Here is a 15,907-nt window from a genome sequence, read left to right as displayed (position 1 = left end):
ACTGCCAAAGCTGTTAATTGAAGGAAGGTGATACGATACCACTGCTTAAGAGAGATAACATAAGAAAATAGAAAAGTTTGGTGATGAGAAGTTAGCATGATCTTGGTGGTGAGCATTTTGACATGCTGAGTTCAAAGTACCAGTTAGAGACCCGGGAAAGACATTCAGCAGGCGACTAGAAACTTGGGTCTAGATTTCAGGAGCAAGGACAAAGGGAACTATGTAGACCTGGGAATGCTCCACACAAAGGCTGTAACTAAAGCAATGTGACTAGGTGAATTTGTTCAAGAATTGATGTGTTTAAAAAAAGGCCTTGCCCTGGACGGGTAGCTCAGTTGATTGGAACGTCATCCCATATACCACAAGGTTGCAGGTTTGATTCCCGGCCAGCACTTACCTAGGTTTCAGGTTCAATTCCTCGTCAGAGCACATACGGGGGAGGCAACCAATCTATGTATCTCTCTCACACTGATGTTTGTTTCTTTCTTTCTCTCTCTCTCTGTCTCTGTCTCTCTCTCTCTCTCTCAAAAATCAATCCTCAGGTGAGGATTTAAAAAAAGTCTTAAGGGCAGACACAGGGAAAATAGTTCTACTTAAGGGACAAATGGAGTAAGAATAAGCAATGAAAGAAATTGAAAGGCTAGAAATGCAGAAGGAAAACCAGGTAAGTGTGGTGATAACTGGAGCCAAGGGAAGAATGTTAAGAGGAAGGGTGGTCTGGAAGTGCCAGCTTTATTCAACAATTACAAGTCTTCACTTTCTTACCTGAAATCCTTGGGCCAAGACATGTTTCACAGTTCACAACATTTTGGTAAAAGGTAACAAGGGACATGAACCTCATTAAGAAAGACAACAAGCAAGATGTGTGGGAGCACCTCATAATTAACATGGATATTTCGCGAGTGAAAGATAGTGCGAGTCACACCGAAAGAGATTAACCAATACTCGAGTCTCACTCAGCTTCATGTCAGAGCCAAATGAGTACAGTCAGCTCAGGTTTTGCTATAAAACAAATTATGCAAAAGCTTTTGGCTTTCAGAGCATTTGGATATTGAATCATGGTTAATGGACTGTGTGACTATATTTAAAACTTTTTAGAAGTTGAGAAGAAATATTTATGTAACTATTATATTCTTATAATCTTATTCTCAAAGGATTCAAACTAAATTGAATAAAAATTAATAAGGATATTTTAATATTATCAATCATAAAAATACTGATGGCAAAATAAAATGCCAGTCAAAACAATGTTGAAAACATGACATTTAAAGTGAAAAAGATTAAAAAATAAATAAATAAGTAAAGTGAAAAAGATTAACTATAAATATGAGAATAAAGAGTTGTTATTCCTAAGGAAACAAAACATACTGGATAGAGCTGATAAATATTTCTGCAAAATTTGGTAGAAATATAACTAAAAGTTGGGGAAAATTGTAAAGATTGAGACTTGGCACTAAGTTTACTTTGCAAAAACCTAAGTACATTTTCCACTTTAAAGAACATGAAATTAGAAATTGCAGATACTGCAATAGGGCTTGGTTTACCCAGAAAGACAAAGCAGCACTGAATCAGCAAAATCATAACTAGAGAAAAGATCTTGGACTTGGAGCAAAAGAGTGGTGAATAAGTGCACATTTGTAAGTTTTAAGCTGAAGTCAATATTTAAAGTATGTAATATGTTATGATTTCTACCCTGCTTGAAGTAATGTTTGATTAATCCACTGATTACTGTCCCCAATTGCATTACATCTGAAGGTCTTCCTATAATATCGAAGAATTACCCTGATTTCCAGGTTTAATATTACATTTATCTAGTAAACAAACTGGGATGCCATGTTTCATGATCTGCCTGAAGCCAAGTCCTTACTTGCCCTTAAGGAAACACCTCTCCAGGTATTTCAAAACCAGAGTTTCTTCCAGAAACAGAAGGATAGGAGGTCAAAAATGTATGCCCGACACTAGAGAAAAAGAAACTGCTTATTGGAAAAGCAGCTAGAGCCACATAAGAAATAAGATGCTTAAGGCAAATTCACTAACAGGAAATTTTCATACTACTCACTCACAAAATAAAATTCTAATAGCCTTTGCTTTTCTAATGATCAGGAACTTTGTAGCAGGTTTTCTCTAATTAAATACTCTGCTCTGAAACAGCACTATGATATATTTATTTATACATGACTGTGATTTCTGTATGCCAAAGCAAACGACCTACTCTAACTCCAGGGTTTGTACTATGGTCCCCAGACCTCTTTCTTAAACAAGGCTCCCTCTTCTCTCTCTGGTCTGCTATTGGTGGGAGGAGTTCATTTCTCTGAAGGCCACCATTAAGACAGCTGGCTTCAGAAAAATAAGTCTTAATGGAAGGAAGAGGTAAATCCATTCAGCCACTGAGAGAACAAAGTCAGAATTTCCAATCATCATTGCAAAGAGAACATTCTCTGAGGATATATGTAGCTTGTTTGTGGATTCTAAGCAATAATGACAGACCATAGTTTTGTACTCCTCAAAACCTGGAGAGTTGTTTCTATTCTATCCTTAAATAGATGAAGAATCTGATTTTCTGAAAGATTAGAGCTTAATGCATGAATCCTTTTTCAGGATGAGGCATAATAAAAAAGAGGAACTTACTAAAGGTATATCTCTTCAGATACAATAATGTAAGAAAATCCCCGGAGATTAATTTTGCAATGAAATATCCATACTGTGAAATTCTCTTTTGGATAATTTAATACCCAGAAATTTGTAGAATTTTTGCAGCCTATAGTCAAAGAAATCTTTTGTTATCTAATTGTCATTATACATTCTTTAATTATTCTAGATTTTGAGATCTTACATTTATTTTAGTCCCTCTTATGACTGTCATATTTCTGTTCATTTCTGGGTTATATAAAAGCTATGCATCCCAAAGTCATGTCCTCAGCTATGATTTAAAAAAAGGGGGGGCGAGTGTGATTAACAGTTTCTATTTCATCATTTAATACAAAATAAAAATGAAACTGTTACTGCGATATTACTAAGATAAAAATAAATGTTATTTAATTTTTCTTTTTTTTTTTTTTTTTGCGTGTCATCCTTGCCCAAGGGCCATGCTAATCTTCTCTGTATCGTTCCAATTTTAGTATATGTGCTGCCGAAGCGAGCACTCTATCTTCTTTTTTGGAAGTGAAATTCTAAGATATCTATGAATTTATAGACCAAAGCTATAGAAAACCATTTTTTCTTCTTACCTGGCAAGCTTTTGCTATTATGTCTGATGGGGTATCTTGTGAAAAGGCTGGTCTTAGAGCAGCTCCCACCTAGAAAAATAAATAAAACTTATTTTTAAAGTTAAGTAGTAAACAGTAAGCCTCTTTAATCTTTGGAGATGAATACACACAAAACACAATTTTGTTCCTTCCTTTTTAATATCTTTCTCTCTCTCTCTCTAATTCTCACCAGAGTATATGTTTTTATTGACTTGACAGAGAGAGGATGGAAGAGAAAGAAACAATGGTGTGAGAGAGAAAAATCAATGGGTTGCCTCCCATATGTGCTCCGACTGGGGACTGAACTAGAAACTTAGGTATGTGCCCTGACCTTGAATGGAACCCACATCCTTTTGATGCATGGGACAACACTCCAAACAACTGAGCCACCCAGCCAGGGCTATTATATCTCTCTTTCTTTCCAGTTACGATAAACTCACCCATACCATTTTTTTTGCTTTCCAGGAGGTTATTATTATTAAATCTATATGAATACTAACCAAATAGGCAATGAATTTTATTTTTCCTTTGTTTTTGTTTAAGTGTAAATAGGATTTTCTGACAAAGTCAGATGTTCCCAGAGATAACAAAAAATTGCTATCCTTTTTTTGTTTATATTTTCCTCAACATATTTCTAACAATATTTACTTCATGGGTGAATTTTATATAACTGGATCAATTCCTTTAAATAATTACTAAACATTTGTAGTCACTAAAAAAAAACTTAAGAGATTATTTCACCTCAAAAAGAGATGCTTTGCAGCCTGACCAATGTTGCTCAATGGTTGAGCATTGACCTATGAACCAGGAGGTCATGGTTCGATTCCAGGTCAGGGTACATGCCCAGGTTGCAGGCTCAATCCCCAGTAGCTTGTAGGAGGCAGCCAATCAATGATTCTCTCTCATCATTGATGTTTCTATCTCTCTCTCCCTCTTCTTTCCTCTCTCTGAAATCAACACAAATATTTTTTTTAAAAAAAGGAAGAAAGAGAGATGCTTTACCCTGGCTGGTGTGACTCAGTTGGGTGGGCATCCTCCCATGCACTGGGAGGTCACCAGTTCCATTCCTGGGAAAGAGCACATACCCCCGGTTGCAGGCTCAATCCCCAGGTGGGGGCATGCAGGAGGCATGTTGCACTCTTGCACTGATGTTTCTCTCTCCCTTCCTCTCTCTCTAAAAATCAATAAACTATTTTTTTAAGAGGGATGCTTTAAAAAAAAGGTTGTTCAAGAAATATTATTTCATATACTCTTATTATATAGGAATAAGTGAAGGGATTTGAGCTTTAGTTTTAATAAGCCAACGTCAATTACAGATTCTTAGCTACATTAGATTTAATACGTATGAACTAAATAAAGAATTAAATGTAGTCAACCCCTAGTTTGAGATTTTTTCCCTTCCACTAGAGATTTACTAGCTAAGGCATATCAACAGCACTTTGGAAATGAATAAAGAGCCCCTCTCTGTGACTAAAGACACATGGCAATTAACTGCAGTGTTAGCATTGCAATAATCAAATAATTGCAGAGCTGGTAAGTGGGTCCTATACTGAAGGAGAATACTATAAAAGAGATTATTGGGTCAACTAATAAAAGTGGAATATGATAGATTATATAAAAATAGTTTAGCAATGTTAAGTTTGCTGAAATTGATAACTGTTCTGTGATTATGTAAGACTAGGGGCCCGGTGCACGAAATTCGTGCACTGGGTGTGGGGCGGGGGGGAGTGTCCCTCAGCCCAGCCTGCCCCCTCTCACATACTGGGAACCCTCAGGCGTTGACCCCCATCACCCTCCAATCGCAGGATTGGTCCCTTGCCCAGGTCTGACGCCTCTTACAGAGGCGTCAGGCCTGGGCAGGGGACCCTCATTTCCCCCCATCACTGGTTCTGCCCGCAGCCCAGGGCTGATGCCTCTGGCCTAGGCGTCTGGCCCGGGCAGTGGGGACCTGCAATGGCAGCGGGGGGCACCGTGATCACGCAGGCTCCGCCCCTGCCCCTGCAGGATGCCTCTGGCTGAGGTGTTCGGCCCGGGCAGCGGGGACCCGCAGCTGCAGCGGCCCCGCGATCGTGGGCTCCGCTTTAGGCCCAGGCAAGGGGCCCCTAGCTCCTGGGACTGCCAGCTTCGACCGTGCCCAGCTCCCATCACTGGCTCCACCCCTACTTCCTGCTATCACTGGCCAGGGCGGAAAAGGCACCTGATTCTCCAATCATGGCTCCCCCCTGGGTTTCCGATCACTGTCAATGGCAGGGGGCTTCTTCCTGCTTTCCCTTTCGCCTCCCTGCATTGTGCCTACATATGCAAATTAACCGCCATCTTGTTGGCAGTCAACTGCCAATCTTAGTTGGCAGTTAATTTGCATATAGCCCTGATTAGCCAATGAAAAGGGTATCGTCGTACGCCAATTACCATTTTTCTCTTTTATTAGTGTAGATAATGTTCTTACCCGCTGGAAATATAGACTGAAGTGTTCAAGGTAAAGGTACATGGTTTAAATCATTTATTTTTAAAATATATTTTATTGATTTTTTACAGAGAGGAAGGGAGAGAGAGAGAGAGTCAGAAACATCGATGGGAGAGAAACATCGATCAGCCACCTCCTGCACATCCCCCACTGGGGATGTGCCCACAACCCAGGCACCTGCCCCTGACCGGAATCGAACCTTGGACTCCTCAGTCTGCAGGCCAACGCTCTATCCACTGAGCCAAACCGGTTTCGGCTAAATCATTTACTTTTAAATGATTCAGAAATAAGAGTGGGGAGAACCAAGATGGCGGCATAGGTTAACGCCAGAGTTTGCTGCTTTGAACAACTACTTCAAAAGTGAAACCAAAAAACGGAAGGGACATCACCCAGAACCACAGGAACGCTGGCTGAGTGGAAGTCCTACAACTAGGAGGAAAGAGAAACGCATACGGACACTCAGAGGAGGCGCAGTGCTGAAGTCAAATTCTGAGGTGCGGAGTGCGCGGAGCGGGCTGGCGGCGGAGGGCGCGGTTGTTGTTTTCAATCGGGAGGAAGTCGCAGACTCTGAGCACCAGATCCGGGCGAGCCTTTAGGGACCCAGACTCAAACGGGAGAAGCGGGACTGTCTGGCTTCGGTCAGAGCGAGTGCAGCTTTCTCTCCGAGCTTTGCAGCGGGTGCTGGGACTCAGAGAGGCAGAGCCCCTGGGGACAGGACTGAGAGCCGCCATAATTGCTCTCTCCGGCCCACCCTGTTGATCCTGTGCGACCCGCCCCGCCCAAGCCCTGCACAGAGGCATTTGCCGGATAGCCTCAGGCAAAGGCTAGATTAGCACCTCCCTAGAGGACAGAAGTTCTCTCACTGCTGACACAGCTGATTCTCACAGCCACTTGGCCTGGAGGTCAAACCCTCCCTGGAATTAGCTACAACAATCAAGATTTATCTATAAGACTGCGAACAAAGACCACTAGGGGGTGCACCAAGGAAGCATAACAAAATGCGGAGACAAAGAAACAGGACAAAATTGTCAATGGAAGATATAGAGTTCAGAACCACACTTTTAAGGTCTCTCAAGAACTGTTTAGAAGCTGCCGATAAACTTAATGAGATCTACACGAAAACTAATAAGACCCTCGATCTTATATTGGGGAACCAACTAGAAATTAAGCACACACGGACTGAAATAACGAATATTATACAGACGCCCGACAGCAGACCAGAGGAGCGCAAGAATCAAGTCAATGATTTGAAATGCGAGGAAGCAAAAAACATCCAACCGGAAAAGCAAATTGAAAAAAGAATCCAAAAATGCGAGGATAGTGTAAGGAGCCTCTGGGACAGCTTCAAGCGTACCAACATCAGAATTATAGGGGTGCCAGAAGATGAGAGAGAGCAAGATATTGAAAACCTATTTGAAGAAATAATGACAGAAAACTTCCCCCACCTGGTGAAAGAAATGGACTTACAGGTCCAAGAAGCGCGGAGAACCCCAAACAAAAGGAATCCAAAGAGGACCACACCAAGACACATCCTAATTAAAATGCCAAGAGCAAAAGATAAAGAGAGAATCTTAAAAACAGCAAGAGAAAGAAACTCAGTTACCTACAAGGGAATACCCATACGACTGTCAGCTGATTTCTCAACAGAAACTTTGCAGGCCAGAAGGGAGTGGCGAGAAATATTCAAAGTGATGAATAGCAAGAACCTACAACCAAGATTACTTTATCCAGCAAAGCTATCATTCAGAATTGAAGGTCAGATAAAGAGCTTCACAGATAAGGAAAAGCTAAAGGAGTTCATCACCACCAAACCAGGATTATATGAAATGCTGAAAGGTATCCTTTAAGAAGAGGAAGAGGAAGAAAAAGGTAAAGATACAAATTATGAACAACAAATATGCATCTATCAACAAGTGAATCTAAGAATCAAGTGAATAAATAATCTGATGAACAGAATGAACTGTTGATTATAATAGAATCAGGGACATAGAAAGGGAATGGACTGACTATTCTTGGGGGGGAAAGGGGTGTGGGAGATGTGGGAAGAGACTGGACAAAAATCGTGCACCTATGGATGAGGACAGTGGGTGGGGAGTGAGGGCGGAGGGTGGGGCGGGAACTGGGAGGAGGGGAGTTATAGGGGGGGAAAAAAAGGAACAAATGTAATAATCTGAACAATAAAGATTTAATTAAAAAAAAAAAGAAATAAGAGTGTGTGTGTGTGTAGAGAGAGAGAGAGAGAGGAGAGACAGACACTATCAATGTTAAAGCAAATGAGGCAAAATTAACAATTGGCAATTATAAGTAAAAGATATGACTTTTTTTTACTATTCTTGCAACTTTTCTGTTTGAAATTATTTATAAACTAGAGGCCCGATGCACAAAATTCGTGAAAGAGTAGGCCTTCCTTCCCCCGGCTGCCGGCACCAGCTTCCCTCTGGCACCTGGGACCTGGGCTTCCCTCCAGCTGCTGGCAGGCACCCGGGACAGGGCTTCCCTACCAGCCCCGGCTTCATCCAGAAAATCCTCTGGTCTAATTAGCATATTATGCTTTTATTATTATAGATAAAAAGTTTAAAAAACACACAAAAGGACTTTATTCTAATAGGCTGAGTATTTGAGAGTAAACAATTGTATACAGATTTTTGGTAGTCAGCTGGGCTCAAGTCTATAACTTCCTCACCTATACTTATGATGGGAAAACAATGGATTATACATATTCCCACTTTGTTTAGGTTTGAGCATAGCTTTTAGATAAGGTGTGGTATAGACAGAACCAAGATTTTGGTATAACCACATTAAAAAGAAAAAGTTTATTCTTTCCTTGCTAGCACAAGTTCTTTGCTTTTACATAACCTACTATTTTTGGAACACATCTATTGTGCCTCATCTGAATAACTAATAAAGGGATAAATCTCATGAAAAATGCATCCTTTTTAGAATGAAATAAAAAAAATCTTGCAAGTATCTAATTCTTTCAGTAATATTTTATCTGCTGTTATTAAAAGTTAATTTATCCTTCAGCATAGAGGGCACAATTGCTTTTCATTTTTAAAAATGCTTATAAAGTCTTGATATGTAAAAATAATGGCAAGAAATCCACAATACTCTTTGAATGTTCTTTTTATCTTTTAAGTGGTATGCTAAATATGTAAACACAAGACAGGAAAGCCAAGCTAGAATTTCTATTCTAGTTTTATCACTATCATGCTATCATGACTTAAAAATAGTGACAAGTTTTATACTATTGTTCCTGCAACTGTGGGTTGATTCAAACTATGTAACAGACAATGGCAGTAGAAATATGCCTTCTACCTGAATAAATAGGGTGCAGTTCCAAATACATTTTTCCAGGGAATCTTCACTCCTTTAATGATCACTCAAAAGATCAATTTAAAAATTTTAAATAAATAGAATATCTCACATTAGCTTGATACTGCTCCAGAATCACATGACCTGGAAATTCTGGCTCCGGTACAGATGCAAACTTCTTGATAATGTCTTCAAGTGCTTGAAGCCCAGCCATCCGCAGCTGGTTACTGTGATCAGTTGCAGCCATGAATGCCATACGAATCAGGTCAGAAAGATGAAGTACCAAGAGGTCATCTAAAAATAAAAATAGAAGGCAAAAGGAAAACTTTCCCAAAAATAAATATAATAACATAAAAATATGAAATGAGCCCTAACCGGTTTGGCTCAGTGGATAGAGCGTCAGCCTGTGGACTCAAGGGTTCCAGGTTCGATTCCGGTCAAGGGCATGTACCTTGGTTGAGGGCACATCCCCAGTGGGGAGTGTGTGGGAGGCAGCTGATCGATGTTTCTCTCTCATCGATGGTTCTAACTCTCGATCCCTCTCCTTTCCTCTCTGTAAAAAATCAATAAAATATATTTTTTTAAAAAGAGAGAGAAAGCAGTGATACCATTTCCATTTAAAAAAAAATGAAATGAAATAAATTTCTTTTATAAAGCATTTGTGATTTACATATTTCAGCATATTTAAAAATAACAGAGAAACACTTTCAAGAAAGCTTCCATATCATAATAGCTCAACAACACTGGTAAACTAATTACCATTACTTTCCCCAAGGAGTCTGTGATTCTCTGAGAATAGGATTGGCAAACGTTTTCTGTAGAGAACCAGATAGTAAATATTTTGGCTTGGCCAACCATATAATTTCTATAGCAACTGCTCAACTCTGTTATTACAGTATGAAACTAACTACTCACAGTATGTATACAGATGGGTATGTGGTGCAACAACAAAACTATATTTACAAAAACAGACTGTGGGCTAAATTTGGACTGAAGCCAAATCTCGTAGTTTGCCAACCCTTTTCTGGAAGACTTTTATAAGAATGAGATGTAGAAAAGAGATATATATTTTCCTTTTAGCCTTAAAGTAAAGACTGCCCTAACTGTGCCCTAAAAAAAAACACCTTAAAATAAGGTCTCAAGAGAATTCAAAAGATATCAAGTAACTTAACTACAACCCAGAACGAAGTCCAACACTATTTAAATACAACAAAATCTAGTACTAATTGCACAAAATTTGCAATGTATAGCACCTAATAAAAAATTACCAGGGGTGCAAATAGGTAGAAAAATATATCTCATAACAAGGAAAGGAAAGAAAAAAACACACCAATGAATAGAAACAGGTCCAGAAATGAGAGAGATGACAAATTAGCAGACAAGAACCTCTATTATAAATACGTTGCCTATATTCAAGAAGAAAGAGAAAAACATAAATATGATAAAGAGAGAAATAAAAGACAGAGAAAACCACCAATGGGACTTCTAGAGATAAAGAAATATCTGAAATGAAAAATATGCTGGATAAGATTAATAGTGATTAGATACTGAAGAAGAAAATATCACTGAACTTAAAGACAGGCAACAGAAGTTACATAAAAAATTTATTGAGCTCGGGGACTTTATAAAATTCTTCAGGAGGCTACAAGAGTTGCACAGTCTTTTTGAAGCAGAGGCAAATCTGTGTGACTCAGCCTGATCCCCATTCAACTACTATTTAAACAGGTTTTTCTTGTTATTGTTCTTGAGAAGGTTTTAAGACAAGCATCTTCCAGTTTTTTTCATGTGTCCACCCAAAATGCCAATTTTAGAATCTTAAATTAAAAAAAAAAAAATCAATTGGTTTGGGGAAGGGAAGAAAAAGAATTGAGGGGGGAAAAACCATCTGGCTACAAGACCCCAAATGCTTTCTCATCTAAAGGAGGCAAAAACACACCATCAATAAAAACGAGTTATAATAAACTATTTCCAGAACTTGAGAGAAAATTTCCACAACAGAAGAAACTGAATTAAAATGGGCATATTAATATTATGCCAGCCCAAAAGTAAATAAAAGGACCCATTATTCCTCCTGCACTCTCTGTCACTTAATTTATAAGGTCCAGAACTATATCAATTTACCAACCAAAATTGTTCCTGAAATTTAAGTGCTGTTGTTTCTTTACGTAATCTCTACCTCCAACCTTTCCCAAATCAGTATCTTTATCTTTTTTCCAAATCCAAGGAAATGAACTCCTAAAGAGGCATAGTGGGAATGGGGACTGGGCAGAAACTCCAAAATGGGAAGAGAATTAGCAGGCTGTTAGAAGTTTATTACATCTGGAGTAGTAATTCCCTACAACTAAAACACAGTAGATCAAAAGGGAGATAGGGATAATACAGGAAGAGTCTAGAGAGGACTCACATTGGGTCTATAGTTTCTCACACCCCCTGCCATGACTGTTCAGAATGGCACAGTGGATGCTGGAAAGGATCCTGTTTCAATCAAGCAGAACAAAGCATGCTAGATAGTGAAATCTAGGTTGTGGAGCTGTTATACCAGCTTACTACCAGCTACCAATGTGAAGTGCCCAGGAAGCAAAGAAAACATAGGCAATTTGGCCACCCATACCATCCACAGTGTGAGCAATCCTATATAATAAAAGGGCAATATGCAAATTGACCCTAACAGCAGAATGACCTGTCGCTATGATGTGCACTGACCACCAGGGGATAGACGCTCCAAACAGGAGCTGTCCCCTGGTGGTCAGTGTGCTTCCACAGGGCAGCACTGCTCAGCCAGAAACTGGCTCATGGCTGGCCAGTGCAGCGGTGGTGACAGGAGCCTCTTCCGCCTCCACAGCAGTGCTAAGGATGTCCCCTGAGGGCTCCCGGGCTGCCAGAGTGATGTCTGACTGCCAGCTTAGGCTCGATCCCCTGGGGAGCAGGCCTAAGCTGTCAGGTGGAATCCCCCGAGGGGTCCCAGACTGCAAGAGGGCACAGGCCAGGCTGAGGGACACACACACACAAACACACACACACCGCCCCCCAGTGCATGAATTTTTGTGCACCAGGCCTCTAATGTTATATATGCAAACAAACCTATGGAAAAAATACTCAGGGAAAAGGAAGATTCTAAAGATTCTACACAAAACAGAAATTAGAAAAATTTTTGTCAAATTTTTAGAAAATCAGTTGTCAGTTCAATGGGATGTAGAAAATACCTATGGCTATTATTTTTCTGGAATAAGAAAGGAAAACAATAAAGAGTGAAAATAATTTGAAATAATAGCGGTGGAAAAAAATATAGAAAAATTAAAGGAAAACTAAAAACACAAAAAAAGGCTTCAGATCCACTATGGAAGAAGAAAAGAGTAAAACATGATCAATGATATAAAAGAAATACTTGTGAGGATCTCTGAGAATGCAGGCAAAAGCACAAGAAGTTATAATAGTGAGACAAAACAATTAAGAAATACAAAGTAAGAAAGACTATTTGAGGATATTTACCATTCCTTAAATATAGCATGAACACTTATCCTTCCATGCTTTTACAAATTCTAACCTCCTATGCTTATAATAAATCAGTGTAGTAGGCAGAATAATGGTGTCCAAATACTTAGATGCCCGAATCCCTATAACGTGAATATGTTACCTTCCATGGCAAAAGGGACTTTGCAGAAGTGATTAAGGTTATGGACCCCCAAATGGGGAGATTATCCTAAACTGTCCATGTGGGCCAACTTAATCACATGAGTCCTTAAAAGCAGAGCACCTTAACTAGCTGCAATCAGAGAGAAAAAGATGTGATGACTGAAGAAGGATCACAGAGATTCCATCTTGCTGGGAATGAAGACAGAGAAAGGGGCCACAAGCCAAGGAATGCAGGTGGCATATAGAAACGGGGGGTGGGGGTGAGGCAGGAGGGGAGGGGAGAGGAGAAAAGGGCCTCCAGAAAAGACTGCAGCCCTGCCAACACCTTGATTTTAGCCCAGTGAGTTTCATGCTGAACTTTCTGACTTAAGAATTATAAGTCAGTCAATAAATTTGTGTTGTTTTAAGCTACTAAGTTTGTGGACATTTGTTATATAGCAGCAATAGACAACAAATACAACCAGCCTCTTCTACCTGGAAAACCCTTTCTCTGCCTTTAAAACCTAGTTTCAAAATTACATAATCTGTGAGGTATTCCCTGGCTCTTCAGGATACGAATGCTTCTCTTTTATGTTCACAAAGCACTCTAACATACCACATCTGGGACATATAATTATGTGACAAGTCTGTCTCCCTGTCTCTCACTAAAAGCTCTTCAAGGGTATGGACTATGTTCTCTTTTCTTCTGTGTATCCCCAGTATGTAGCAAAGAACAGGATTCAGTAAATATTTGATGAATGATGACATGAGAAAACAGTGCTTATGACATTTCATGCTTTGCTGGTACCCTATATTCAGATTCACATTTTATACATGGGGTATGATGTTTTACTTTTTGTTTTTTAATCCATTTCTAAGCTCTGCTGATCCTTAAACACAACACAGTAAACTGAAAGGCATTATGTATAGACTTCAATATTGTTGATATATAAAATTTGTCTCCAGATATTTTAAAAATGACTGGGTGATGAAGAGACAACAGGATAAGATATGGAGTCTCTTACTGCACAGCTCTCAGCTTGTCTGGGTCTCCAAATTTGTAAAATGAAGATATTAGACCTCATAATCTCTTTGCAAATTCCTCATTAATATTTAATTTAGGAGATACATGGTACAAAAAGCTTACAAAACATTAAAAACCCATGAGGGGTTTCAGTAATAAACAATTTTCACCTTTTCAAAAATACATAATAGCATTTCTGAAATCTTAAGAGTTTGAAATCCACCAAGTCAGTCCTAAAGTCTGACATTCTCCATGCTGAGGACTGCAGAACTCAGGTTATACATCTTAAAGATTTGTCATTTCTGTAAAATACAGTGCTAATCTGAAAATTTTAACATTGAAGTGTTAAAACTAGGACAATGTACTAAGGAAACATAAGTTACTGCCATCGTTATCCTTAGGACAAATGAGATCAATAGATATGAGAGAAAGAGAGAGAGAGAGAGAGAGGAGAGAGAGAGAGAGAGAGAGAGAGAGAGAGAGAGAGAGAGAGAGAGAGAGAGAGAGATGGGAGAAAGAGAGAAAGGAAGGGAAAGAAAGGAAGAGAAAATAAAAAAGAAAGCTACAGTCTAAAGCAGTAAAATACTGTAAACCTATAAAAATACTTCGGGAAAAGAAATACTGAGTTTAAATTTACTTGTAGGGTTTCGCAGTTTAGCAGAACGTGCCATGGCAAGGTCAAAGTGAGCCTGGTCTGCATTTTCACACAGATTGATGATTCGACACAGGCAATCAGCAGCAAATACCCGAGTGGCCCACCGGGGTGCCACAAAAGGCTTTGATTTATCTTCTTCGCCTAGTGTGGTAAACATGATATCATCATCCATCTCATCTTTCTTTTCAGATTCTTCATCTTTTCCACTACCTAATGGAGTTGCAGTGCTCATATCTGTAACAAAAATAAAAGCATATTATAACAACCTTAGAGCAAAAATGATGCTTTACAAAAAACATTGTTAGAAGATTTCTAATTTTTTAAAAAAGTTCTCAATCCTTTGAGAACAGTAGAATTGGCAAGCTGTCTTTTTTAAACAATTAAGCAAAAATCAAGAAAAAGATAACATAAAAGTATCTCATATATTTCACTAGTTTAACATACTGTGCTATCCACAGAATAACCTGGGATTTTTATATATGAAAATTTAGTTTGAACATAGTCATTTTTCAAGAAATAAAGAAGTTCACTAGTTTGTAATATAATCTTCAACATTTTTATAGATCAGCGGTTCTCAACCTGTGGGTCGCGACCTCTTAGGGGGTCGAACGATCCTTTCACAGGGGTCGCCTAAATACATCCTGCGTATCAGATATTTACATTATGATTCGTAACAGCAGCAAAATCACAGTTATGAAGTAGCAACGAAAATAATTTTATGGTTGGGGGTCACCGCAACATGAGGAACTGTATTAAAGGGTCGTGGCATTAGGAAGGTTGATAACCACTGTTATAGATATTTAGATTAAAATTATAAGTATTTTAAAATGTAAGCTCAAGGTAATCTTTTAAGACTGATATATTGAGGTATTTTAAAATGTACACATCAGAAGTAAAATAATTTTCATTATTTTGATAACATATTTTATATATTAAATACATACCACTAGAAGCTGCCAGGACATCTTTACAAAGCATTAGCCAGTGGGAAAGTTTTTCTACAGCCAGTGATGAAAGCATATGTCCCAAAGTATCATGAATATCAGAACACAATTTTCTATCTGTCTCCCGGTCTAGCATTCCAAAAAGAAGTCCCTCCAGACCCGTTTCTGTTATATTAACACCTTGGTGCCGGCAGTGAATATCACTCTGAGAACTTACTCCAGGTGCAAAAGAACTGACATCTGAAAAGCAAGTTTTACAGATGAACTTGTATAAGATTTTGCTGTATATTGTAGGTAATTATGATAAGAAGTAAGGCTTAAATGTAAATTCACAATAGCAACAAAACCAGCTATATATACAATTTATCTGTGGTCTCCTGTTTATATATCTTTAGGATCAGAATTTAATCTGACAATTCAAGGTAAAACCCTAATCTTTAAGACTGATATTCTGAGGTATTTTAAACAAATCTCACAAAATGCTCAATGAATATATTTTATTCTAACAAGGGTGGGAAAGAGAGACTTTCTAAATAGATTTAATTTAATGGACTGAAAAAGTGTTCACTATATTTGTTGGAAAAACAAGTTGAAACTTACTCAGTCTTATTGTCCAGAATTAAAAAAATCTATAAATCAGAACACAAATTA

The 15,907-nt window shown here is 38.7% G+C and overlaps 1 protein-coding gene and 1 non-coding gene across 3 annotated transcripts in view; both read right to left on the bottom strand.

Moving 5' to 3' along the window:
* HEATR5B (HEAT repeat containing 5B) overlaps positions 1-15,907 on the bottom strand; it is an 83,554-nt gene that overhangs the window by 17,188 nt on the left and 50,459 nt on the right. For both annotated transcript variants that reach the window (XM_059660096.1, XM_059660097.1), the window contains exons 23-26: positions 15,257-15,496; positions 14,295-14,546; positions 9,134-9,315; positions 3,228-3,296 (exon numbers count right to left, since the gene is read on the bottom strand). In XM_059660096.1, the coding sequence (XP_059516079.1) occupies positions 3,228-3,296; positions 9,134-9,315; positions 14,295-14,546; positions 15,257-15,496 (743 nt within the window). The remainder of the gene's footprint in view (positions 1-3,227; positions 3,297-9,133; positions 9,316-14,294; positions 14,547-15,256; positions 15,497-15,907) is intronic.
* LOC132214147 (U6 spliceosomal RNA) lies at positions 3,037-3,143 on the bottom strand. Its single transcript, XR_009448224.1, has one exon. It is a non-coding gene; the product is annotated as a U6 spliceosomal RNA (small nuclear RNA).

Source organism: Myotis daubentonii, chromosome 12 (genome assembly GCF_963259705.1).
Source record: "Myotis daubentonii chromosome 12, mMyoDau2.1, whole genome shotgun sequence".
Lineage (NCBI taxonomy): Eukaryota > Metazoa > Chordata > Mammalia > Chiroptera > Vespertilionidae > Myotis > Myotis daubentonii.
The sequence above is the reverse complement of the archived record's forward strand: the minus strand, read 5'-3'. Positions and strand labels throughout refer to the sequence as shown.